This window comes from Ceratotherium simum, chromosome 2, assembly GCF_057802395.1.
Source record: "Ceratotherium simum simum isolate JZ-2026a chromosome 2, ASM5780239v1, whole genome shotgun sequence".
NCBI lineage: Eukaryota > Metazoa > Chordata > Mammalia > Perissodactyla > Rhinocerotidae > Ceratotherium > Ceratotherium simum.
The window spans coordinates 57653587-57676874 of NC_141901.1; the positions used below are offsets into that span (position 1 = coordinate 57653587).

The 23288-nt window shown below is 48.7% G+C and overlaps 3 protein-coding genes across 5 annotated transcripts; all 3 read right to left on the bottom strand.

Annotated features, from left to right (window-relative positions):
• Window positions 1–1358: 1358 nt before the first annotated feature.
• On the bottom strand, window positions 1359–6573 carry LOC101400038 (glutathione S-transferase Mu 2). 3 transcript variants are annotated; one of them, XM_087445945.1, is made up of 8 exons: window positions 6481–6573; window positions 6154–6229; window positions 5650–5714; window positions 5268–5349; window positions 5069–5169; window positions 4154–4249; window positions 3987–4070; window positions 1359–1894 (listed from the first exon to the last, which is right to left on the bottom strand). In XM_087445945.1, the coding sequence occupies exons 1-8, from the start codon at window positions 6514–6516 to the stop codon at window positions 1808–1810; spliced, it is 627 nt and encodes a 208-aa protein (XP_087302071.1). In that variant the 5' UTR covers window positions 6517–6573; the 3' UTR covers window positions 1359–1807. The 3 variants fall into 3 exon arrangements, with proteins under 3 accessions (XP_087302071.1, XP_004420768.1, XP_087302075.1); XM_004420711.3 differs by having other exon boundaries at window positions 1359–1897; window positions 3960–4070; XM_087445949.1 differs by lacking the exon at window positions 3987–4070 and having other exon boundaries at window positions 1359–1897.
• A 5856-nt stretch (window positions 6574–12429) lies between these two features.
• LOC147918024 (glutathione S-transferase Mu 5-like) lies at window positions 12430–17000 on the bottom strand. Its single transcript, XM_087445958.1, has 5 exons — window positions 16881–17000; window positions 16392–16456; window positions 16012–16093; window positions 15050–15913; window positions 12430–12973 (listed from the first exon to the last, which is right to left on the bottom strand). Exons 1-4 carry the CDS (start codon window positions 16888–16890, stop codon window positions 15825–15827), a joined length of 246 nt encoding a protein of 81 aa, XP_087302084.1. The 5' UTR covers window positions 16891–17000; the 3' UTR covers window positions 12430–12973; window positions 15050–15824.
• LOC147918025 (glutathione S-transferase Mu 1-like) lies at window positions 12884–15451 on the bottom strand. Its single transcript, XM_087417865.1, has 3 exons — window positions 15248–15451; window positions 15050–15160; window positions 12884–12973 (listed from the first exon to the last, which is right to left on the bottom strand). The coding sequence occupies exons 1-3, from the start codon at window positions 15449–15451 to the stop codon at window positions 12884–12886; spliced, it is 405 nt and encodes a 134-aa protein (XP_087273991.1).
• Window positions 17001–23288: the final 6288 nt, after the last annotated feature.

Consider the following 23288-nt stretch of genomic DNA (forward strand, 5'->3'; position numbering starts at 1 on the left):
AGCTGGGAAAAAATATTTGCAAACCGTATATCTGACAAGGGATTAATATTCATAATATATAAAGAACTCACGCAACTGAACAACAAAAAAACAAACAACCCAATCAAAAAATGGGCAGAGGAAATGAACAGACACTTCTCCAAAGAAGATGTACAGATGGCCAATAAGCACATGAAAAGATGCTCCACATCACTAGTCATCAGGGAAATGCAAATCAAAACCACACTAAGATATCACCTTACACCCGTTAGAATGGCTATAATCACCAAGACAAAAAGCAACAAACGCTGGAGAGGCTGTGGAGAAACGGGAACCCTAATCCACTGCTGGTGGGAATGCAAACTGGTGCAGCCTCTATGGAAAACAGTATGGAGATTCCTCAAAAAATTAAAAATAGAAATACCTTATGATCCAGCTATCCCACTACTGGGTATCTACCCAACGAACCGGAAATCAACAATCCAAAGAGGCTTATAACCCCTATGTTCATTGCAGCATTATTCACTATAGCCAAGACATGGAAGCAACCCAAGTGTCCCTCGACTGATGAATGGATAAAGAAGATGTGGTATATATACACCATGGAATACTACTCAGCCATAAAAAAAGACAAAATCATCCCATTTGCAACAACATGGATGGACCTGGAGGGTATTATGTTAAGCGAAATAAGCCAGAAAGAGAAAGACAAACAGTGCGTGATTTCACTCATACGTGGAAGATAAACCAACACACGCACAGATAGAACTGTTTGGTGGTTATCAGGGGCTAGGGGCGTGGAGGGTGGGCACAAGGGGTGGAGGGATGCACTTATATGGTGACTGATAAACAATAATGTTCAACAAAAGTTTCACAATAAAAAAAATATGAAAAAAAAAAAGGCCATCTATAAAGGAATCATGTCAGAATGGCATCACCCTTCTCATCAGCAATGCTGAATTCTAGAAGCTGTCAGTAATTCCATCAGAGGTCTGAGGGTCTTCATCTCAGAATTCTATACCAAACCAAAGTACTAGTTCAGTGTACACTAGGTGAGACATTTTCACACACAGACTGAAGACATTTATCTCACAGGTACCTGGGAAAATGAGGGACTAAACCAAGAAACAAGGTCCCAATGACAGCTGTGCAGCAAGCCTGGAGAGGGTGTCTTGAAGGCATCTGAGAAAAGAGTAGAGATAGGATCCTAGAGACCTTACACATGTGATAAAGCCAGACAATGTAGAAGGGAAAGGGAATGCTAGTTCTCTCCAGTGGGGATTCCCACCACCTCCGGGCCCTACTCACTAAGACACACAGCAGCAGGGCCAGTGGGAGAGTTCAGGCGGCCAGGAGAGAATAAGACAAGACACAGCAGGTGTGATTAAGGCTTTACTGGGGATCAGGCAGGGCTGGGCAGGGACTACGTGGGCAGAGCAGGGCCTGCACGTCAGGCCAATATTGGTCTTCAGGGCAGTGCTGGGAGCTCAGGGACAAGCTCTACAGGCCAGGGGTCTGCCTAGAGACCTCAACGCAGAGCACCCACCGAAGGGAGGACAGTCTGGTTAACTTTAGTGCAGGAAGGATAACGTTGGAGGGACCTTGCTGAAGAAAGTAGGGAACTGAAGCTTTAAAGGGCCTGGATGAATAGGGACAGGGAGAAGGAAAGGGGCTAAATAAGGACTGAGTGCGGGTGGGTAAAGAAAGGAAGGAAAAAAGAACAAAAGGGGTGACTATGGGAGTGCAGGAGGGTCCAGCTGTTCTCCAGGGCCCTAGGGCAGCAATCATGGCACTGGCTCCTCGTTCCCTCTCCTGGCCATACAGGGCTCTACTTGTTGCCCCACAAGGCCATCTTTAGAAATACAGGGCTGGGGAGGAAGCGGCTGGTCTTCATGTAGGCAGAGATCTTCTTCAGGCCCTGAAGGTGGGAAAAAGGAGGTCAGATCTCAGGGTCTGCTGCCCCACTGGGGCTCAGGCAGCACAACTTCAGGCAGAACAAATTCAGGACCCTGGTACAGCACTTCCTCATGGGGTCAAGTGTTGGGGTAGAAGACAGTCTTTCTGGAGATCCCCACCTCTGGTAAGTTAACTCTTGTAATTTCCTGGAACTAATGTGATCTCTTAAAAACAGTTACACAGATGGGGACTCTACAGTGTGCAAGGTGCTGTATATGCACTAGGGATATGATATAGGGATAGAATCTCCACACACTACCCTACAAGACAGGTTCTACTTTCACCATTTATCACAAGGTACTTATTCACACAGGTTAAGCAGCTTCCTCATGCTCACACAGCCAGTAAGTGGGAGGGCTGGAATGCAGCCTGGCTCTCTCTCCTGCTCTGTGCTCTTTCTGCTGCACTCCCCCCCTCTCCTCACCACAGGAGGCCTTGTCCTCCCTGTCTGCACAAACATTCCCCTCTTGCAGACTGAGGCTCCTGGCTTCCCAGGCTTTGCTCACAGAGGGCCCCCTAGCAGAACAAAGGGGCTCAGAATGTGCCTGTGCAGCTTACAGAAGAGGCCACATCTCACCCAATGACTCAGCAAAACCTCAATGAAAGGTGATATGACGATGTGGAGCAGCAAAGCCAGGTCAGACTCGAATTATTTCTCTTAAAGGAGAATGTCCCTTTGCTTGGTGTGTTATCAGGGCCCAATCTCACTGGGCCACAACCTACCTCGCTCCCAGCCCTGCTGCAGCCAACTAGGCGGTATGACCTGCAGATATATTTGGGCACCATCTTCCACATAGGAGTGTCCAGTAAGTTCACAAGGATTCAAATACCCTGGCACTGCCTGTATCAGTGGGCCAGGCCCCAACGGGCCACAAAGTACTGCCCCAGCTGTCCTCATCCCTCCCTGCCAGTCAGTCATCCCAGCTCTTGCATAATCTCCAGGCCAATCAGTCTGGACCAGAACCAGAGCTGATGAGAACTAGCTGACAAAGCAGATTTTGTGATGGGGAGTGGGAAAGGAAAACAGACTATAGGCTGAAAAACCTGTTGCACTAATGTCTCAAATTCCCAAATCTGCAATAAAGCAGACTTTGCTGCTCTCCAGGAGTGGACCCTGGTGAACACTGATGAGCTGTGAGTGGAGTCCAGCCTGTGCTCCTCCTGCAGCCAGCTGGGCCCACACGCACCACACAGCCTGGTTGCTGTAGCTCTCCAACTGCACTGAGCCCCAGGAGGCTGGGCTCCAGGGCTGCCTCACCTTTGCATCCCCACTGTGCCTGACACAGTGCCTCATGCACAGGAGAAGATCAGATCAGTGAATGGGACCTAAAATAAATGTACTGCCCATCGCTGAGACAGAATCTTGGGTAAGTGGAAAGAAGAAGGAAAGGGAGATAGGGTAAGGCAGTGCCCCACAACAGATGATGTCAAGACACAATCCTTCCACAGGGGCACCCACATGTGGACTCAAATCCCAGCACCAACCACAGCCCTGGAATCTCACAACTACCCCCAACGGGGAGCAGATTCCTGCCAAGCTTCCTGGAGATCAAGAGCAAATATCTTCTGTGTCTTTGGTACTTAACATCAATCCTACCATGTCTCAACTCTACTAATGCCAGCTACATACACACTCCTGAACGTTATCCTTCATCCACATTGTCCTGAGCTGTGTCACTCAGGCTGGAAAAGGACCTGAGCCTGCTCTTTTTGGCACAGGAAAGGGAGAGCCACTGAATGCTGCCCAGAGAAGCCAGACACTGCCAGGGAGCCCAGCACTGGCTGTCCTTGAGCAAATTACTTATCCTTTCAGCCTCAGTTTCCTTATCAGTAACATTCCAGTAAGAGTGTGGTAAAGATTAAATATGATACAAGATATGTAATATCCTGAGCACAGATCTTGGCATAATGCAAGTCCTCAGTAAATGCTAGTTACTCTTCATTTTGGCTCCAGGAGTAGGAAAGCATCAGGGAAAAAAGCAAAACAAAAGGGATATAAATAGAAGGAGGATCAGGGAAATCACCTCAAAGCGGGCCATGAAGTCCTTCAGGTTTGGGAATGCATCCAGACACTTGGGCTCAAACATATGAAGTCGCTCAAGGAGGTCATAAGCAATGAAATCCACAAAAGTGATCTACAGAAAGGCCAAGGAAATGGGTACCAAACTCTGAAACCTGCGAAGAATGACAATTCCCCATCCCAAAGCCTTCCTCTTACCTTATCCCCTGCAAACCAGGGCAGGTTCCCCAGAAACTGTGAGAAGAGCTTCACCTTTTCAGGAAGCGCCTCCAAGTACTCAGGCTTCAGTTTCTCCTGAGGCACAAAACAGCTGTCACCACCCTCAGACACAGACTCCCTGCGCAGGGGGCAGGCCTCCCCAGGGCTGTGCACGACCCCCAGCTGCCACGGGTGAGCAGCCATGTCCCCTAACTGCAGCGGGTGGGTGTCCAGGCTGTGATTTAATCCAACCTGTGTTCATTAGACTCCTACTGGGGGCCAGCTCCCATCTGTGAGAAGCAATGGGAAGGCAGAGAGCAATAGCACACTGTCCCTGCATCTGTCACCACTCATCTCCAAACACCATGGGTCAGACCCAGGAGTGCTGTGGGAACCTGGCAGAGCTCTGGACTCCTGTCGGGCAGAATTAAATAAGCAAAGAACTAAAATGACTCAGGGAAAGAAATCCTAAGGTCTAGCAGGTGGATGACAGGAGAATGGATGAATATTTGAGTAGTTTCCAGAGAGACAGGTAGAATCTGAGAGGCTGAAAGGAAGGAAGGAGAGGTGCAAATGTCCTGTGGCTGACCCTGAACTGACTACTCAGCTAATGTCCTGATGCCTAAGGGTGTCAAGGAGACAGCACTCGGCTTACAAGGTAAACACACTGTGTAGGAACTAATTTCCACCCAGACTCTTCTGGATTCTATCCTAAGATTGGTGGGAAGTCAGAGTTTTCACTTGATGCAGTTTGGGGTTATGAGGGTCACTCTGGTGGCAGCATAGGGACCAGCTTGGAAGATCAGCAGCCTCAAGGAATCCAAAGGGCAAACAGGACCAGTGTAGATGGGACACAAGAGTCCAGTCTCCTTATCAAAACCCTGTCCAAACCCAGCCCACTGAGATGGGACTCACAAAGTCAGCGCTGTAGCAGACTCTGGCCAGGTGCATGCGAGTGTCCATAACCTCATTCTCCAAAATGTCCACACGAATCTTCTCCTCTTCTGTCTCCCCACCTACGGCCACACAACAGAGACTCACCCTCAACATCCCACCCCAGCCAAGCCCAGTGCATGGCCACCTGTCCCCTGCACCCCAACCCCAGCCCACTCACATAGGTTGTGCTTGCGAGCAATGTAGCGAAGGATGGCGTTGCTCTGGGTGATCTTGTGAGCCCCATCAATTAAGTAGGGCAGCTGAAAGGGCAACATGGGCAGGTCACTTGTGCCACCAGGCTCCCCTGCACCCCTCCTTGAGCAAGGGCAGAGATGAAACCTGGCACTCACAGTGCCTGGCCCCTCGTAGGCACTAAATAATTATAATGTAAAATGAATGAATGAGCTGGAACATAGAGCATCACGGGAAGGCAGTGAAGAGAACCAGGAAGCTGAGAGGCAAGCAGAAGGCACCGGATCCCAACGCCTAGAATCTGGGACAGGAGATGGAGAAGAGAACTGCTCACTTGCCCCAACAGCACCCCCAACCCCTGAACCTACGTTGGGGAAGTCCAGGCCCAGCTTGAATTTTTCATTCAGCCACTCGCTTCTGTCATAGTCGGGAGCTGTGGTGGAGAAGATGAGTGAAACAAACCTCCCCAGAGTCCAACCCTCCTTCCCGAGGCGGGGGAAGCTTCCAAGGAGTCAGTGGCAAGACTCCTGACTGGCTGGATCTGGAATCTGAACCACTAAGTCTCACATTCCAGGTCTCGGGATAAGAACACTAATGAGGCTCTGGAACCTACATGAGTAAGGCTCACACAGGGTTTAGGCAACTCTAAGGGGAACCCATCCCAATTACTGAGACAGGGGGTCCAGCAATCCCCTCCCACATCCTGCCTTGGCAGGAGAGCTGCACCCTCAGAGGGGGTAGGGAAGGGGCAGGCCCTGCTCCAGCTGCTGGAGGGCGGCAGAGGTGAGCAACAGGTGGCCGGGCCATGGGGTGCCTGGAACCAAGTCAGCATGAGTTGGGCAGAAGTCGGGACACCACGAGGACGCCTTTACCGTCCCCCACCGTGTACTTCTTTTCCTCATAGTTTGAGTCTGTGTACTCCAGGAGCAGGCGGATGGCGTGAGCCAGCTGGGACAGAAGGCCGGGGCAGAGGTCAGAGCTGGAGGGGCCTGACTGCTGCCTTTCTCTCCAGGTAACCTCACACACACCCCAGCCTCCCACACACTCTCCCACCTGAGAGGACAGGCGGCAGGATGGGGCTGGGCTCCAGCAAGCCCCGGAGGAGGAACCTTCTGCCAGAACCGGTCCCCAGCTGCGCAGCGTTTCCCTGCCCGCCCGCCTCCATCCCAGCTGCCCTGGAGGATCCCTCCCTCGCTCACCCCTCGGATGTCCCAGTAACCCAAGGTCATAGCCATGGTGCTGGTGCTTGCGCTGTGAATGCAGGGGCCTCAGTAGAGCTGGGACTGGAATTCATCCTGTGACCGGGGGTGGGGCGAGGCGGGGCCTGACGCGCGCCCAGCCCTCCAGGCCCCGCCCCCGCCGCGCCCGGGAGGCGCGTTGACGTCCGAGCAGACCCCAGCCCCGAGGCAGTGGGAGGTAAGATCCTGTTCAGCCAGGGTCGCGAGGACTCGGAGCTGAGCTCTGGTTGCTGGGTTGCGGAAGCCCGCCTGGCTCGGGCTCGCCCGCTTCCCCTGCCCCCATTCAGACTCTACTAGGTCCCAGGGAGTTGGCAGTGATGTTGGGAGACAGGCCTGAACTGGAAAATGAACAAAGCTCTCTCCCTTCTCTTCCCGTCCAGGCATCTCTTAGCTGTGTCCCTAGGCTGCCTAGTTCCCGCGGGCTCTGGGGGGCTCAGATGCCAGGTTAAGGCTAAAAGGTGGTGCCTGTGAAATGGAGAGTTTAAATCAGCACCCGTCACAGGAAGAGCAGGACTCAGCACAGTCCGAAAGCGCCTCCCAGTCCTTATAATCCGCAACCGCCACCTGTCCTCCACAACAGACTCTCAGTGGGGTGGGAAGGACCACCCAGGACAAGGGGCAGAGAAAAGGAACTGTGGTCTCAGTGTTTTCCTTTCAAGGACTTGGGAGGACCAGCCCTTCAGTCATGGGGCTAAGAATGATAAGTGTCGACTGAAGTAAAGAGTCTAGGTGATATCACTGAAGGAGTTTAGTCAGTAATCGGCATGAGGAATTCAAATCCGGTGATACAGTTCAGCAGAGCGCTCTGATGGTACTGCTCCGAGGGCTGTGAGTTTAAGTGCAGCTCTTTCGCAAAACAGTGTATGTACAGGGAAGGGAAAAGAAAAAACTGACAACTAGATTTCAAATAAAGGTATAGAGTACGTCTGGGCTTTTCTCTAGGTTGTACATTGAAGGTAACATAAACAAGAATTTCTTGGTTATACATCAAACAAGTTCAGAGACGTTGACGTTTTCTATGTGTGGAGGGAGACAAGGACCAGGGTCGATAATTATTTCCTCAATCTCTAAAAAATGCAGCTGAGAAACGTGAGAGGAAGGTACCCCTTTATCTTTTTGTGTTGTGGATCTGTCCAGCTGGTGTCTTCAGTCATGAGGTGTGTGGTTACAAGGTCATTTTGACACAGGCTGAAGGTGGCCTGCACTGCTGCTTCACAGTACAGCACGGATTTTATTGTACTGACTTAAAGCCTGTGCAGTTTGCTTGCTAGATTCACCTGTTAGACCACGGAGAGGGGTCCCAAAAATCTGTCCACATAAGGATCAAATGTAAATTAATCAATTATCTTTATGGGCTAACTTGAGAATCTAAACCAGATCCAGTCCCAGCTAAGAGGCAGGCAGGGTATATAGGTGCAAACCGAGATGTCCTGGCAGCCTGCTAGATGTCCTGCACATTGACAGGGACAGTGACAGGGACTGTGGTGGTCACGGATGGAATGTGAGTCGGGAGGAAAGAGCTGCCTTCTGAGGGTCAAATGTCTGTCCTGCTGCAGAGGGTGGCCAGATGGGGGTAGACAGCCAGGAGCCTGCAGTGCTCCCCACAGGACCACAGTCAGGGTGGGCCCTGTGGATCCTTGGCTGTCCAGGGCCACAGATTCACTACTTCGAGCCCTGACACTGGCTTCTGACCCGTGTGTGGCTGGGTATGAGAGGGTGGCAAGGATGGACTTGGAAGTCTCTCTGTGATCTGTGGCACAACCTCCACAAGAACAAGGTCCTACCTGCCAGCTTTCCTCTTTGACGGTAGAAGACTATTACAAAACTAGGAGAATAGAACATAGTTTGGCCTGTGGTTCATTTTCCTTTGTTTAAAAGATATTACAAGGTTTAGTGGATATGTGAAAACAGATAAGTGGACCTTTAAAAAAAATGAGTATATGGGCCAGCCCAGTGGCGTAGCGATTAAGTTCGCGGGCTCCGCTTTGGTGGCCCGGGGTTTGCAGGTTGAGATCCTGGGCATGGACCTACACACCACTCATCAAACCATGCTGTGGAGGTGTCCCACATACAAAATAGAGGAAGATGGGCACAGATGTTAGCTCAGGGCCAATCTTCCGCACCAAAAAAAAAAAATGAGTTTACAAATTAAAGTGCAAGGTTGATGCACTACAGAAAACTAAGTTTTAAAATTAGGTAACACTTGTTAGGATAGAAAGGTATGAACCCTGTATTCAATAATGGTTTCAGACCACCAAGATAAAGTGTAGAGTAGGGGTAGAGGAGGACACAGACTTGACCTAATTGCTATTGGGCAAATCCAGATCTGATTAAGTAGGAATATGACAATTAGCATTGAACGGAAGAGTTTTCTGAAGTCCATCATGATGGGCCCCTCTTATTCTCTGCTTCCAAGTCTTGAGTTACTATGTAATGACACGCTGGTCTCTGTGTGTCTGTCATCAGTAAAGATTTCCTCATCATGCCACACAAGTCAGGAAAATGCAGGCTAAGAAAGTGGGATGACGGTGACTCTGAAAGTGGGGTCACCAGAGCGATGGAGACAAGAGCCAATCCAGGAATTGACTTTAGTTTGCTGATATCAGTGTTTAGTATGAAAGCCTTATTAGGCAACATCTCTAGGGAATCCTCTCACCAAACGAGGGCATCCTATAAGCCTTGTAAACAAATGCAAAACAGCTTCTCTGCAAATCTGAGTGCAGGCTGTGTCCAACTGCAGTATAGGGCTCACCTGTATTCCCTTTGTCCACCTCCCATTCCCCTACCGTTTTACATAGGGTGAATTGGGAGTCAATGACAGTATACTTTAGACTGTCATTTTAAACATATCCATCTGAATGTTACCCAGAGAGCCCAGACTTGGAACTGGGTACACTAGTTGATGACACTTTAAGTCGTTCTTGTTTTGGGCAAAGAGGGGCGGTGTGTTGTGTTTATACAGGGGATGGTTGCATTACGTTAGGAGGAGCATTTCATGGTGGTGGCTGTAGTAATGGTTGTTTGGAAATGCACATATGAAAAAGAATATGTTTATGTCAGGCATCTATCCTCTGCATCTTTGAAACATCCTCCTTATAGGTGGGGAATTATTCTCACATTTTAAGTCCCACCTCCCCAAGGTAGAGGACTGCTAGTTGACCCGTGATATCTATCTCCTGTCTTCTGTGGTCATTTCTGCTGTCATTTCTTGTTTCTCAGGCAAAAGATGTAATTTCCAATGAGTTTCAACCCAATGAGATATAAGTAGAAGAGTTGTGGGGCCGGTCCCGTGGCTTAGTGGTTAAGCGTGCGCGCTCCGCTGCTGGTGGCCCAGGTTCGGATCCCGGGTGAGCACCGACGCACCGCTCCTCCGGCCATGCTGAGGCCGTGTCCCACATGCAGCAACTAGAAGGATGTGCAGCTATGACAGACAACTATCTACTGGGGCTTTGGGGGAAAAATAAATAAATAAAATCTTTAAAAAAAAAAAAAAAAAAGAAGAGTTGTATGTTACTTCCAGGAAGTTTCCATAAGAGGGAAAGAACAACCCTGTTCCTCTTTCTCCCCCATGCTGTTTGGAACTCAGGTATGATGGGGCTCTAGTGGCCATTTCAGACTATGAGGTGACACAGAGAATGGAAACCACATGCAGAGGATAATGGAGCATTAAGTTAAGAAGCTAAGTCATTAAAGCTACTATGAAGCCTGCTTTACCAGTACTTAACTGTCTCCTTCCAGGACTTCTTGAACACGAGAAATGAACTTCTGTCCTATTTAAGCCACTGTTACTAATCAGTTATATACAGCAGAACTTAGTCCTAGTTCATGCACTCATTCTGCCAGCCTCCCCTGTGGCTGAGGCCCAGGCCTGTGACCCAGGCCCTGTTAATTGCACACCATTGTGCAGGACTTCAGTTCCGAAGAAGCAGGCCCTGAGAATTTGTTTTCTGGCGAGGGTAGTCGAGGAGGGATCAGGATTCTGGAGGCAGCAGTGGTGAGACACTCCCATCTGGTGCCATATGTCAGGGCAGGAGCTCCAGTGTCTGTGCCCAGTAAGGGCTGTGGGGCTTTCTCTAGAACAGTCTCACAGGTGATTAGGCGCACTTCCTGGTCACCCAGCTTCCAAGGCCAACACCCTGGGCCCTCCCAGGGATTCATGTGCTACCTGATACCTCTGATAAATCACTTCCTCTTTCAGCAGCAAGGAACCCTAGGTGATACACCTCTCCCCCTGGGTCCCTCTGAAGATAAAGACCTTGTCTTCACTACCTTAGTCCCTCTCCTACCTGCTCTAAACCACTGGCTGAAACCTAAGGTTTCTCCTGAACTTGGGTTTAACCTTTATCCCCACTTTTCTGGGTGTGGGAGTGACTGCAGTTGGCCACCAAAATCCATTCTTCTGTCCAAATATGGGTCTGCCCGTGTGACAAGGTACAGCCACACAACTGAACCTCTCGAATGGAATGTGAATGATTGTGATGCAGGCAACTTCTGCCTCACTTGCATAAAGGGAAGTGGCTTCCTTGGGTTTTCTCTATTTTCTCCATGTTTTACTCTGATTTAATATTTTTACTCCCTCTACTTATCTTTTGTCATAGTGTCACTCCTAATTTCTATTACTTCTTTCCTTTTTTTTTTTTCCTTCTATACCTTCTGTCTTTACATTAAAGTTTAATAAGATTTTGGCTTAACTAACTTTGATCATAGCAGTTTCATAAACTTTTAGCTTTGCTGAACTTTTATCTTACCAGTTTTACCTTTTTTAATTAATTATTGATTTCTCAATGACTTTTAACATTATTGCTATTGCTCCCTTTCTGTTTAATAACTGCAAGACAGTGACCCTCTGGACAAATGCCCAACAGGATTCTTCTCCAGATCTTCTCCTGTTACGAGCTAAGTCTCAAGGCTGTGCCTTCATAAGACCCAGCTCCACTATCCGGCCACTGCTTGAGGAACCTGCTCATCAGATGCTTATCCGATGAGTCCTGCTCTTTTGCAGATGTCCCAACATAAAATGCCCACACCAATCTACAGGTCTGGGAGAATGAGCAAAAGTTAGCCAATTTGTGTACCTTTGGCCCAGCACACCAGGCCTTCCCATCTCAGGTCAAGTTATTCAAAGTGCAGCTACAGCCTAGTAAATGCTTAAGTCAGAGTTAATGGCTCATTCTGCCAGATCTATAGATGTAAAACCTTCTGAACTTTATTGTGTATCTCCAGTGGCTGAAATTAACAATACCTAGAGGTCTAAATCCCAAACATGGCTGTACAGTTTGCCTGGGGTCTTACCTAGAGATAATTCCTTCAAATTTCCAACTTTTATTGAACATTTGCTGTGTGCCTGGCACTGTGATATATAATAGAGGTAAAAAGTTGAATAAAACATAGATTCTCTCCTTAATGAATTTCTGATCAAGTTGGAAAAGAAATCAAATAAAACAACAATTATGATACAGTGAGATATGTTTTACTGAGATATGTTGTAAGAGCGCAGAGGAAGGGTATCTAAAGAAGGGAAAACTACCAAGAAAGGATGACAGAAGGTAGTCAGATCCCACACCACCGGTGGACTGCTCAACTCGCTTCCCCACCACACAAGAACCATGACACAGAGCACTGCAACTTAACAGAAGGCAATCCATGAAGGCCGAATTAAGGTGAGACCCAGGAACAGAGGGCCCCTCTTCCGTGGTGACCCCAGACTGAGGCGCAGAGATGAAAGAGACATCAAAATGAACAAGAAACCTTATAATCCCACCTGTAGCCCCCACCACACACATACACACACATCCCCATCCACCCAGCCCCTGCAATGGACAGCAGAAGGAAAAATGGATGCCCCCACACCTCCAACACAGTAAATTCTGAGTCTATGTGGTCAGAAGGAAGAAGACAAGACACAGCAGGTGTGATTAAGGCTTTACTGGGGATCTGGCAGGGCAGGGCAGGGCAGGGCCCACACTGGGGGAGCAACGCCTGCATGCCAGGCCAATACTGGTCTTCAGGGCAGTGCTGGGAGCTCAGGGCTGAGCTCCACAGGCCAGGGGTCTGGGCCAGCCTCTCAAGCAGAGCAACAAATGAAGGGAAGGACAGACTGGCTGGCTTTAGGGCAGAAAGAATAACATACTGGGGGGTGGGGGGGCTTCACTGAAGAAAAGTGGGGAGCTGAAGCTTTAAGGGGCTTGGAGGAAAAGTGGGGAGGGAGGGAGAAAAGGGGGCCAATAAGGCATTTGGCGAGAAAAGATAGAGAAAGAAGCAAGACAGCTGGCTCTAGGTGCACGGAGGTCTAGCTGTTCTTCAGGGCTGCGGACATCTGGCACAGCTCTAACTCCTTGCTCCCATCTCCTGGACTTCTAAGGCCCTACTTGTTGCCCGACAAGGCCGTCTTTAGACACATAGGCCATGGGAGGAAGTGGCTGGTCTTCATGTAGGCAGAGATCTTCTTCAGGCCCTGAGGGTGGGAAAAAGAAATGTCAGATCGCAGGGTCTGCTGCCCCACTAGGGCTCAGGCAGCACCACTCCAGGCATAATGAATTTGGGACCCGGGTACAGTGCTTCCTTGTGGGGGCAGGTGTTTGGGCAGAAGACAGTCTTCCTGGGGTCCCCAGCTCTGGTAAGTTAACTCTTCGAATTTCCAGTAAATAACAGGATCTCTCAGTAAGAGTTACCACACAAAGAGACTCTACACTATGCCAGGTCCTCTATATCCACTAGCCATAGGAGCTAGGTATAGAACCTCCACACAACTACCCTACAAGATGGGTCCTACACTCACCATTTATCACAAGGGAAACTGAGGCACACACAGGTTAAGCACCTTCCTCATGCTCACACAGCCAGTAAGTGGGAGGGCTGGAATGCAGCCTGGCTCTCTCTCCTGCTCTGTGCTCTTTCTGCTGCACTCCCCCCCCCTCCTCACCACAGGAGGCCTTGTCCTCCCTGTCTGCACACACATTACCCTTCTGCAGAGTGAGGCGCCTGGCTTCCCAGCGTTTGCACACAGAGGGACCCCTAGCAGAACAAAGGGGCTCAGAATGTGCCTGTGCAGCTTACAGAAGAGCCCAGATCTCACCCAATGACTCAGGAAAACCTCAGAGAAAGCTGATAGGAGGATATGGAGCAGCCAAGCCAGGCCAGACTCTAATTATTCCTCTTAAAGGAGACTGTCCCTTTGCTTGGCGTGTTCTCAGGGCCCAATCTCACTGGGCCCCAACCTTCCTCACTCCCAGCCCTGCTGCAGCCAACTAGGCGGTATGACACGCAGGTGTCTTTGGGCAACATCTTCCCATATAGAGAGTGTCCAGTAAGCTCTAAAGGATTCAAAGATCCTGGGACTGCGGGTAACAAATGGCCAGGCCCCAACAAGATGCAGGCTGTAGCCCCAGCTGTCTTCATCCCTCCCTGCCAGTCAGTCATCCCAGCTCTTGCATAATCCCCGAGGCCTATCAGCCTGGACCAGAACCAGAGCTGATGAGAATTAGCTGACAAAGCAGATTTCCTGATGTGGAGTGGGAAAGGAAAACAGACTGTAGGCTAAAAACCGTTGGACTAATGCCTCAAATTCCCAAATCTGTAATAGAGCAGACTTTGTTGCTCTCCACGAGCGGAATCTGGGTGACCACTGATGAGCTGTGAGTGGGGTCCAGGCTGTGCTCCTCCCGCAGCCAGCTGGGCCCACACGCACCACACAGCCTGGTTCCTGTAGCTCTCCAACTGCACTGAGCCCCAGGAGGCTGGACTCCAGGGCTGCCTCACCTTTGCATCCCCACTGTGCCTGACCCAGTGCCTCATGCACAGGAGAAGATCAGATCAGTGAATGGGACCTAAAATAAACGTACTGCCCATCGCTGAGACAGAATCTTGGGTAACTGGTTGGAAGAAGGAAAGAGAGACGGGGGTAAGGCAGTGCCCCAAACAGAAGAGGTCAAGATAAACTCCTTCCACAGGGGCACCCACATGTGGACTCAAATCCCAGCACCAACCACAGCCCTGGAATCTCAGAACTCCCCCGACAGGGAGCCGATTCCTGCCAAACTTCCTGGAGATCAAAAGTAAATACCATCTGTGTCTTTGGTGCTTAACATCAATCCTACCATGTCTCAACTCTACTAATGCCAGCTATATACAAACTTCTGAACATTCTCCGGCATCCACATTGTCTTGAGCTGTGTCATGCAGGCTGGAAAAGGTCCTGAGTCTTTGCTTTTTGGCACATATGCTGCCCATGGAAGCCAGACACTAACAGGGGGCCCAGCACAGCCTGTCCTGCCTCTGTGACCTTGAGCAAATTACTTATCCTTTCAGCCTCAGTTTCCTTATCTGTAAAATAGAAGTGATAATTCTTCTACCCAGTAGAAATGTGGCAAAGATTAAATTTGACACAATATACGTGAAATCCCAGCACAGATCCTGATATCACAATCCTCAATGAATGCTAGTTTTCTTCATTTTAGCTACAAAACTAGGAAAGAATTAGGGAGAAGAGGAAAGATAGAAGACATAAATAGAAGGATGATCAAGGAATCACCTCAAAGTGGGCTATAAAGTCCTTCAGGTTTGGGTATGCATCCAGGCACTTGGGCTCAAACATACGCAGATAATCAAGGATGTCATAAGCCAGGAAATCCACATAGGTGATCTGCAGAGAGGCCAAGCATAAATGGGCGCCCAACTCTGAAGCCTGAGAACAATGACAAACTACTGTTCCCCAAAGCCTTCCTCTTACGTGGTCCCCTGCAAACCAAGGTCTCTTCCCCAGAAACTGTGAGAAGAGCTTCGCTTTTTCAAGGAGCGCCTCCAAGTACTCAGGCTTCAGTTTCTCCTGAGGCACAAAACAGCTGTCACCACCCTCAGACACAGACTCCCTGGGCAGGGGGGCAGACATCCCCAGGGCTGAGTGTGACCCAAGCTGCCAGAGGTGAACAGCCATGCCTCCTGACGGCACCTGGTTCGGTGCCCTGGCTATGAATTAATCCAACCTGTGTTCATTAGACTCCTACTGGGGACCACCTCCCATCTCTGAGAGGCAATGGCAGGGCAGAGAGCAATACACCCTGTCCCTGCATCTGTCACCACTCGTCTCCAAGCACACTCACTGGGTCCGACCCAGGAGTGCTGTTTGATATAATTGAGGGTTATGAGGTCTCTCTGGTGGCAGTATAGGGGCCAGCTTGGAAGATCACTAGCTCCAAGGAGTTCAAAAGGCAAATAGGAACAGTGTAGATTGGACTTAAGAATTCGGTCTCCTCATTAAACCCTGTCCAAAGCCAGCCCACTGAGATGAAACTCACAAGGTCAAGGTTTTAGCAGAGCAGGACTAGGGCCATGTGAGAGTCCATAACCTCATTCTCCAAAATGTCCATGCGAATCTTCTCCTCTTTTGTCTCCCCACCTATGGCCACACAACAGAGACTCCTCCTCAACATCCCACCCCAGCCAAGCCCAGGGCATGGCCACCTGTCCCCTGCACCCCAATCCCAGCCCACTCACATAGGTTGTGCTTGCGAGCAATGTAGCGAAGGATGGCGTTGCTCTGGATGATCTTGTGAGCCCCATCAATTAAGTAGGGTAGCTGGAAGGACAACACCTGGTCGATTGGGCCACCAGGCTCCCCTGCACACCCTCCCTTGAGCAAGGGCAGAGATGAAACCTGGCACTCAAAGTGTCTGGACCCTTGTAGGCACTAAATAATTACATTGTAAAATGAATGAATGAGCTAGAACATAGAGCATCAGGGAAGGCAGTGAAGAGAACCAGGAAGCGGAGAGGCTGCGCAGAAGGCCCCATATCCTGACCCCTTGAAGCTGGGACAGGAGATAGAGAAAAAAGCCTCTCATGTGTCCCCACAGCCCCCCATCCCCTGCACCTACACTGGGGAAGCCCAGGCCCAGCTTGAATTTTTCTTTCAGCCACTGGCTTCTGTCATAGTCGGGAGCTGTGGTGGAGAAGATGAATGAAACAAACCTCCCAGAGTCCCACCTTCCTTCCCATGTAGGGGGAACCTTCCAAGGAGTCAGTGGCAAGACCCCTGACCAGGGGCATCTGGCATCTGAACCGCTGAGTCTCACATTCCAGGTTGGGGGGAAGAACGCTAATGGGGCTCTGGAACCTACATGAGTAAGGCTCATACAGGGTTAGGGGAACCCATCCCAATTACTGAGACAGGGGTCCAGCAATCCCCTCCCACATCCTGCCTTGGCAGGAGAGCTGCACCCTCAGAGGGGGTAGGGAAAGGGCAGGCCCTGCTCCAGCTGCTGGAGGGCGGCAGAGGTGAGCAACAGGTGGCCGGGCCATGGGGTGCCTGGAACCAAGTCAGCATGAGTTGGGCAGAAGTCGGGTCACCACGAGAATGCCTTTACCGTCCCCCATCGTGTACTTCTTTTCCTCATAGTTTGAGTCTGTGTACTCCAGGAGCAGGCGGATGGCGTGAGCCCGCTGGGACAGAAGGCCGGGGTAGAGGTCAGAGATGGAAGGGCCTGACTGCTCCCTGTCTCTCCGGGTAACATTCCACGCACCCCGCAGCCGCCCGCACACACGCCCACCTTAGAGGACAGGCGGCAGGATGGGGCTGGGCTCCAGCAAGCCCAGAAGAGGAACTTTCTTCCAGAACCCGTCCCCAGCTGCGAAGCGTTTCCCCGTCCGCCCGCCTCCATCCCAGCCGCACGCGCGGACCCCTCGGTCACCCTGCGGACATCCCAGTAACCCAAGGTCATGGTCATGGTGCTGGTGTTGGCACTTTGAGTTGGAGGGCCTCAACAGACAAGGACTGGAAATTCTTCTCCGACCGGGGCGAGGCGGGGCCTGATGCGCGCACCACCCTCCCGGCCCCGCCCCCGCCGCGCCCCCGAGACGCGGCAACACCCTGGGCGACCACACCCCCAAGGCCGGCGGAGGTAGAATACGTTTCAGCCAGAGTCGCGGGGACTTGGGGGCCGAGGTCCAGTCGCAAGGACACCGCCGAAGGCCGCCTGGCTCGGGCTCACCCGGTTCCTTGGCTCCTCTGCCCCCATTGAGAATTCCGCTAGGTCCTGGGGATGTGGCAGTGAGCTTGGGAGACAAGCTTGAGCCGTAAAGAATAACGCTCTCTCCCTTCCCTCCCCACTAGGTATTTCAGCCTTGTCCCTGGGCTGCCCAGTTCCCGCGGGCTCTGGGGGGCTCAGATGCCAGGTTAAGAACAAAAAGCGGTGCCTGTGAAATGGAGGGTTTAAATCAGCACCCGTCACAGGAAGAGCAGGACTAGAAGAGTCTGAAACCTCCTCCTAGTCCTTATAATCCATGACCGCCACCTGTCCTCCACAACAGACTCTCAGTGTGTGGGAAGGACCACCCAGGACAAGGGGCAGAGAAAAGGAACTGTGGTCTCAGTGTTTCCCTTTCAAGGACTTTCAAGGACTTCAGTCGGGGGGGTGGGGGGGGGAAGAATGATAAGCATCAAATGTGAACTAATCAATTAGCTATGGCCTAAACTGTGACTCTAAATCCAGAACCAGTCCCAGCGAAGAGGAAGGTGTGGAGGTGCAGCCCCAGAGATGTCCTGGCAGCCAGCTGGATGTCCCTCACATTGACAGGGACTGTGACTCACATTGAGGTGGACACAGACAGAGTGTGATTGAGGCGGGAAGAGCTGTCCTCTGAGGCGTCAGATGCCTGTTCTGCTGCACACGGCGGCCAGAATCAGGTGGCCAGCCGGGAGCCTGGATCACTCCGCATAGGACACCGTCAGGTGGGCCTTGCGCCCCCTCGGCTGTTCGGGGCCACAGATTCTCCGGTTCAAGGCTTGACAGTGGCTCCTGACCCATGTGTGGTTGGGCAAGAGAGGTGGCTCAGATGGCCTTTGAGGTCCCTCTGTGATCTGTGACCTGTGGTATAACCTCCACAAGAATAAGGTCCTACCTGCCAACTTTCCTCTTTGAAGGCAAAAGACTATTTCAAAACTAGAATAGGACATAGTTTGGCCTGTGATTCATTTTCCTTTGTTTAAAGGATATTACAAGGTTTAGTGCATATGTGAAAACAGACGCGATGGAACTCTAAAAAAAAAAAATGGGTTTAGAAATTAAAGGGCAAGGTTGGTGTACTACAGAAAAATAAGTTTTAAAATTAGGTAACACTTTGTTAGGATAGAAAGGTATGAATGCAGGATTCAGTAGAGGTTTCCAACCACCAAGATAAAGTCTGGAGTGGAGGTTGAGAAGGACATAGAGACTTTGCCTAATTGCTATTAAATCATAGAAGTCAGAGGTCTGTGCATCTCTGCTAACTGGGGAGCTGGGGGGGATGTCACCAGAGGCCGGCAGAGCTCAGTGCCTGTTGCAGAGGCTCCCCACCCATTCAGATCTTGCCAGTCCTCCAGGAGCCAGGTCTGAGTCCAGGCTCAGGATGCAGCCTCTAGGGTCAAGGTGAATTCCAGGTAGTTTGGCCCATGGGGAGGTGATGGCAGCCGTGCACACACACAAATGCTGGCCCTCTTAATTGTTATATTTTTCGTAATACTTTAAGGAGTTGTCATTCTGAGTTTATTTATACATAATGAATTTGGGACAGAAAATTTACCAGATTCCACTGAGAAAATAATTTTTTTAAAAAAGCTAACATTAAACAGATTAATAACTATTAAAATAGGTAGAACGGATATTGTTACATTAGCATTCATCCATCTGGTCATTCCTTTATTGAAGAAACAATCATTCAGATTCGGTCATATGGTAGGCACCGTGAATAAGACAATCCTGGCTATTAAAGACTGGCAGCCAAGTGAGTAGGAGAAAAGAGAGATGTTTTTTAAAATACGGGACACATTTCCGTGTGTTTAAACACTGAGGTAGTGAGAAGGAGAGAGGTTGAATGCAGGGGAAAGAGGACAAAGACACTGAGGAGACAAGAGATGGGCCCAGAGCACAGATGGCCCTTCAGAAGAAGAGGACAATTCTGCAGAAGGAGGAGGAGGGCTGACCCAGCAGCTTCTCAAACGCAGGGTCCACATTGTACCAGTGGGTGCGATGGGTCTGTGAAAGGCAATAGGGAGCAGTGGGGATTAGGGAAACTGGAGAGTGGTCTGAGAGGAGTGATTGCAGCCAGTTGTGACCTCCCAGAAATTCAGTCCCAGTGTTGCCAGATCTTCTGGATTTCCATGTGCTCTCTCTTGATTTTAAAATGTCAGCAAGTTCTAATATTTTGAGATGATACTGTGCAGGACATCAAAATACATTGTGACAAATTTGCTCTACGGGCCTCTAGTCTGACTTCTGGTCTGCATTCCATAATTCCTTCCAGCTCTACTGCTATTATTCTAAAGTCTCAAGGTAAAATAACAGAAATTCTATATAAAACTACCTCAGAATATGAAACTACATATTATAAAAAATACCAACGGTAGAATTAAAAAGTCCCACTTCATGGACCATCTGTTATCGCCATCCACAAAAATTAACTCAAAATGGATCAAAGACCTGAAGGTGAGACCTGAAACTATAAAACTCATAGAAGAAAATATAGGCAACACACTATTTGACATTGGTCATAAAGGAATCTTTTCAGATGACACGCCTACCCAGACTAGGGAAACTAAAGAAAAAATAAACAAGTGGGACTTTATCAGATTAAAGAGCTTCTATAAGACAAACGAAACCAGAATCAAGATGAACAGACTACCCACCAGCTGGGAGAGAATATTTGCAAAACATACATCTGACAAGGGGTTGATCTCCATAATATATAAAGAACTCACACAACTGAACAGCAAAAAAACAAACAACCTGATCAAAAAATGGGCAGAGGAAATGAACAGACACTTCTCCAAAGAAAATATACAGATGGCCTATAGGCACATGAAAAGATGTTCAACATCACTAATCATCAGGGAAATGCAAATCAAAACAACACTAAGATATCACCTCACGCCCATTAGAATGGCTATAATCACCAAGACAAAAAAGAACAAGTGTTGGAGAGGATGTGGAGAAACAGGAACCCTCATACACAGCTGGTAGGAATGCAAACTGGTGCAGCCTCTGTGGAAAACGGTATGGAGATTCCTCAAAGAATTAAAAATAGAGATGCCCTATGACCCAGCCATCCCACTACTGAGAATCTATCCAACGAACCTGAAATCAACAATCCAAAGAGGCTTATGCACCCCTATGTTCATTGCAGCATTATTCACCATAGCCAAGAAGTGGAAGCAACCTAAGTGTCCGTCAACTGACGACTGGATTAAGAAAATGTGGTATATATATACAATGGAATACTACTCAGCCATAAAAAAGACAAAATCATCCCATTTGCAACAACATGGATGGGCCTGGAGCATATTATGTTAAGTGAAATAAGCCAGAAAGAGAAAGACAAACACTGTATGATCTCACTCATATGTGGAATATAAACCAACACATGGACAGAGAAAACTGTATTGTGGTTACCAGGGGCAATGGGGGGTGGGGGGTGGGCACAAGGGGTGAAGGGAGACATATATATGGTGACGGACAAACAAAAATGTACAACCCAAAATTTCACAATGTTAAAAACTATTAAAACATCAATAAAAAAAAAAAAGTCCCACTTCATGACAATTTTTTAAAGTCTTTTAAATATTGTCTGTGTAAACTTACTGAAATCCAGGTTACAAAGAATATTTATTTTTTTACTCTGAAAATAAGACAATAAAAATAACCATTTACAAGATGCTGTCAAATTAGAATTTAGAAAAAAACTTTTTTACATGCTTATCTTATTTTGAATAAGGAAAGACAAACTAGGGCTTCAAGAATTTAGAAAAGGAAAAAAGTTCAAGGTGAAAAATACAGAAAATAAGAAACCATACTAAGAAGAAAAATATTGAAGGTTAACCCACATGCTTATAAAACCATTAGTTAATTCTCTGAAAACATTAGCTAAATCAATAGAGCATCGGTCCAACAGCAAGAACAAAAAGGCAGTTACAGATGAATAAAATCCAGTTTCTAAAAATGGGGAAACATTTTTCTCAGCTAATGGTTAATTCATGTTACAACCAAGTGGAACAAACACAAATATATCAAACTGTGTTAAAATAAAGAAAGATTCTGAATGAAGTAAGAATAGCAAATTAGAAAAATAATAATAACACAACAGGATACCTAGTCCTCGAGAATTTCCTGGATAACTTTTAAAACTTTCAAAATAGGAATGCATTATGTAAATTGTCACAAACTATAGACAAGGACATGTGTGACCTAACCTGGAAAGGACAACAGAGGTGAGGATGATTATAACCACTGTCACTTATGAACCTAAATCCAAACATCAGGAATGACAGCTTAGAGAACAGAGTATGGTGATTCTGTTATAAATGCCTTTTCTCCTACAGAGCATAGTGAGAACAAGAGGAGGGAGGGAGGGAAAGAGATGGCAGAGGGGGAGGGAGGAGAAAACAAGTGTGGAAAAAGTTAACATCTGGGGTGTAGAGAAGTTCTTTTACTATTTTTGCAAATTTTTTAAAAGTCTCATATTTCAAAACTTAAAAAACACACATTTACCCTATGATCCAGGACATACATACATATATTATTAATTGAAATAACTAATTGAAAAGTCATCAATAAAGACTAAACTACATTTGGTGTACTCTGATTTTGTAAAATTCTTTTTTTTTTTTTTTTTTGGTGAAGTAGATTGTCGCTCAGCTAACATCTGTGCCAATCTTCCTCTATTTTGTATGTGGGACGCCACCACAGCACGGCTTGGTGAGCACTGTGTAGGTCCGCACCTGGGATCCAAACCTGCAAACCCCAGGCTGCCAAAGCGGAGCCCACTAACCTAACCACTATGCCACCATGCTATCCCTATTTTTTTTTTTTTTAAGTGCTAGTCTCCATGCACTATATCAGTTGTCTTCAACTGGGGGCGATTTTGGACCCAACGGGACATTTGACAACGTATGTAGACATTTCTGATTGCCACAACTGAGAGGTGTTACTGGAATCTTTTGGATTAGCAGTTGGGGATGCTGCTAAACACCGTGCTATGCACAGGACAGCCCCCCACTACAAAGAATTCTGTGGCCCAAAGTGTCAGTAGTGTCAAGGTTAAGGGACTCTAGTGAGCATCCATGGGTCAAAAGCTGCAAATAGAAAACACTGCCCTGGCAACTCTAGCTAGCAGAACGGAGATCAGAGCACTCACTCCCCTGGCAACAGGCTGGCAGAGGGGTCTGTCTGCAGGGAGGACCTGGAAACAATCTTGCCTTGGGGGCTGTTGCTGCAGGCACCAGGCTGCAGATCAGGGACAAGACAATGAGAGCTGGGCAGAGATGGTGGGTGGATGGGCTGGGCAGCCTGATCCTCCAGGGCACAGGGCATGGAGTGGTATAACACTGGCTGTCAGACAACAGGGCCCCTTGGACCTCTCTGCACATTGTCCAGGGCCAGGCAGCACTGAGGCCTGGGCCAGGAGAGTAATTCTTCAGGAGGTTCTGAGGCATGGCTAGACAGGATGAACAGAATTTATTTCTAAAAGGTATCCAGGGGCCAGCTCCGTGGTTGAGTAGTTAAAGACTGACACGCTTCACTTCGGTGGAACCGTGTTCGCAGGTTCCTGGGTGCAGACCTGCTGCACTCATCAGCCATGCTGTGGAGGCATCCCATATACAAAAAATAGAGGAAGATTGGCAACAGATGTTAGCTCAGGACTGATCTTCTTCAAGCAAAAAAAAGGGGGGGGGCGGGGATTGGCAACAGATGTTAGTGCAGGGCGAAACTTCCTCACCAAAAATAAATAAATAAAAAGGTATC

Coding starts and splice junctions, on each gene's coding strand:
- LOC101400038 (XM_004420711.3), bottom strand. CDS start 6,516: ATGGCTATGACCTTGGGTTACTGGGACATCCGAGGG. Junction 6,230..6,480: donor GTTACTGGGACATCCGAGGG/GTGAGCGAGGGA, acceptor CTTCTGTCCCAG/CTGGCTCACGCCATCCGCCT. Junction 5,170..5,267: donor TGCTCGCAAGCACAACCTAT/GTGAGTGGGCTG, acceptor GTGTGGCCGTAG/GTGGGGAGACAGAAGAGGAG.
- LOC147918025 (XM_087417865.1), bottom strand. CDS start 15,451: ATGGCTGTTCACCTCTGGCAGCTTGGGTCACACTCAGCCCTGGGGATG. Junction 15,161..15,247: donor CTTGGTTTGCAGGGGACCAC/GTAAGAGGAAGG, acceptor GCCTCTCTGCAG/ATCACCTATGTGGATTTCCT. Junction 12,974..15,049: donor ACTTTATAGCCCACTTTGAG/GTGATTCCTTGA, acceptor TCCCACCCTCAG/GGCCTGAAGAAGATCTCTGC.
- LOC147918024 (XM_087445958.1), bottom strand. Junction 16,094..16,391: donor TGGGCCTGGGCTTCCCCAGT/GTAGGTGCAGGG, acceptor TTGTCCTTCCAG/CTACCCTACTTAATTGATGG. Junction 15,914..16,011: donor TGCTCGCAAGCACAACCTAT/GTGAGTGGGCTG, acceptor GTGTGGCCATAG/GTGGGGAGACAAAAGAGGAG.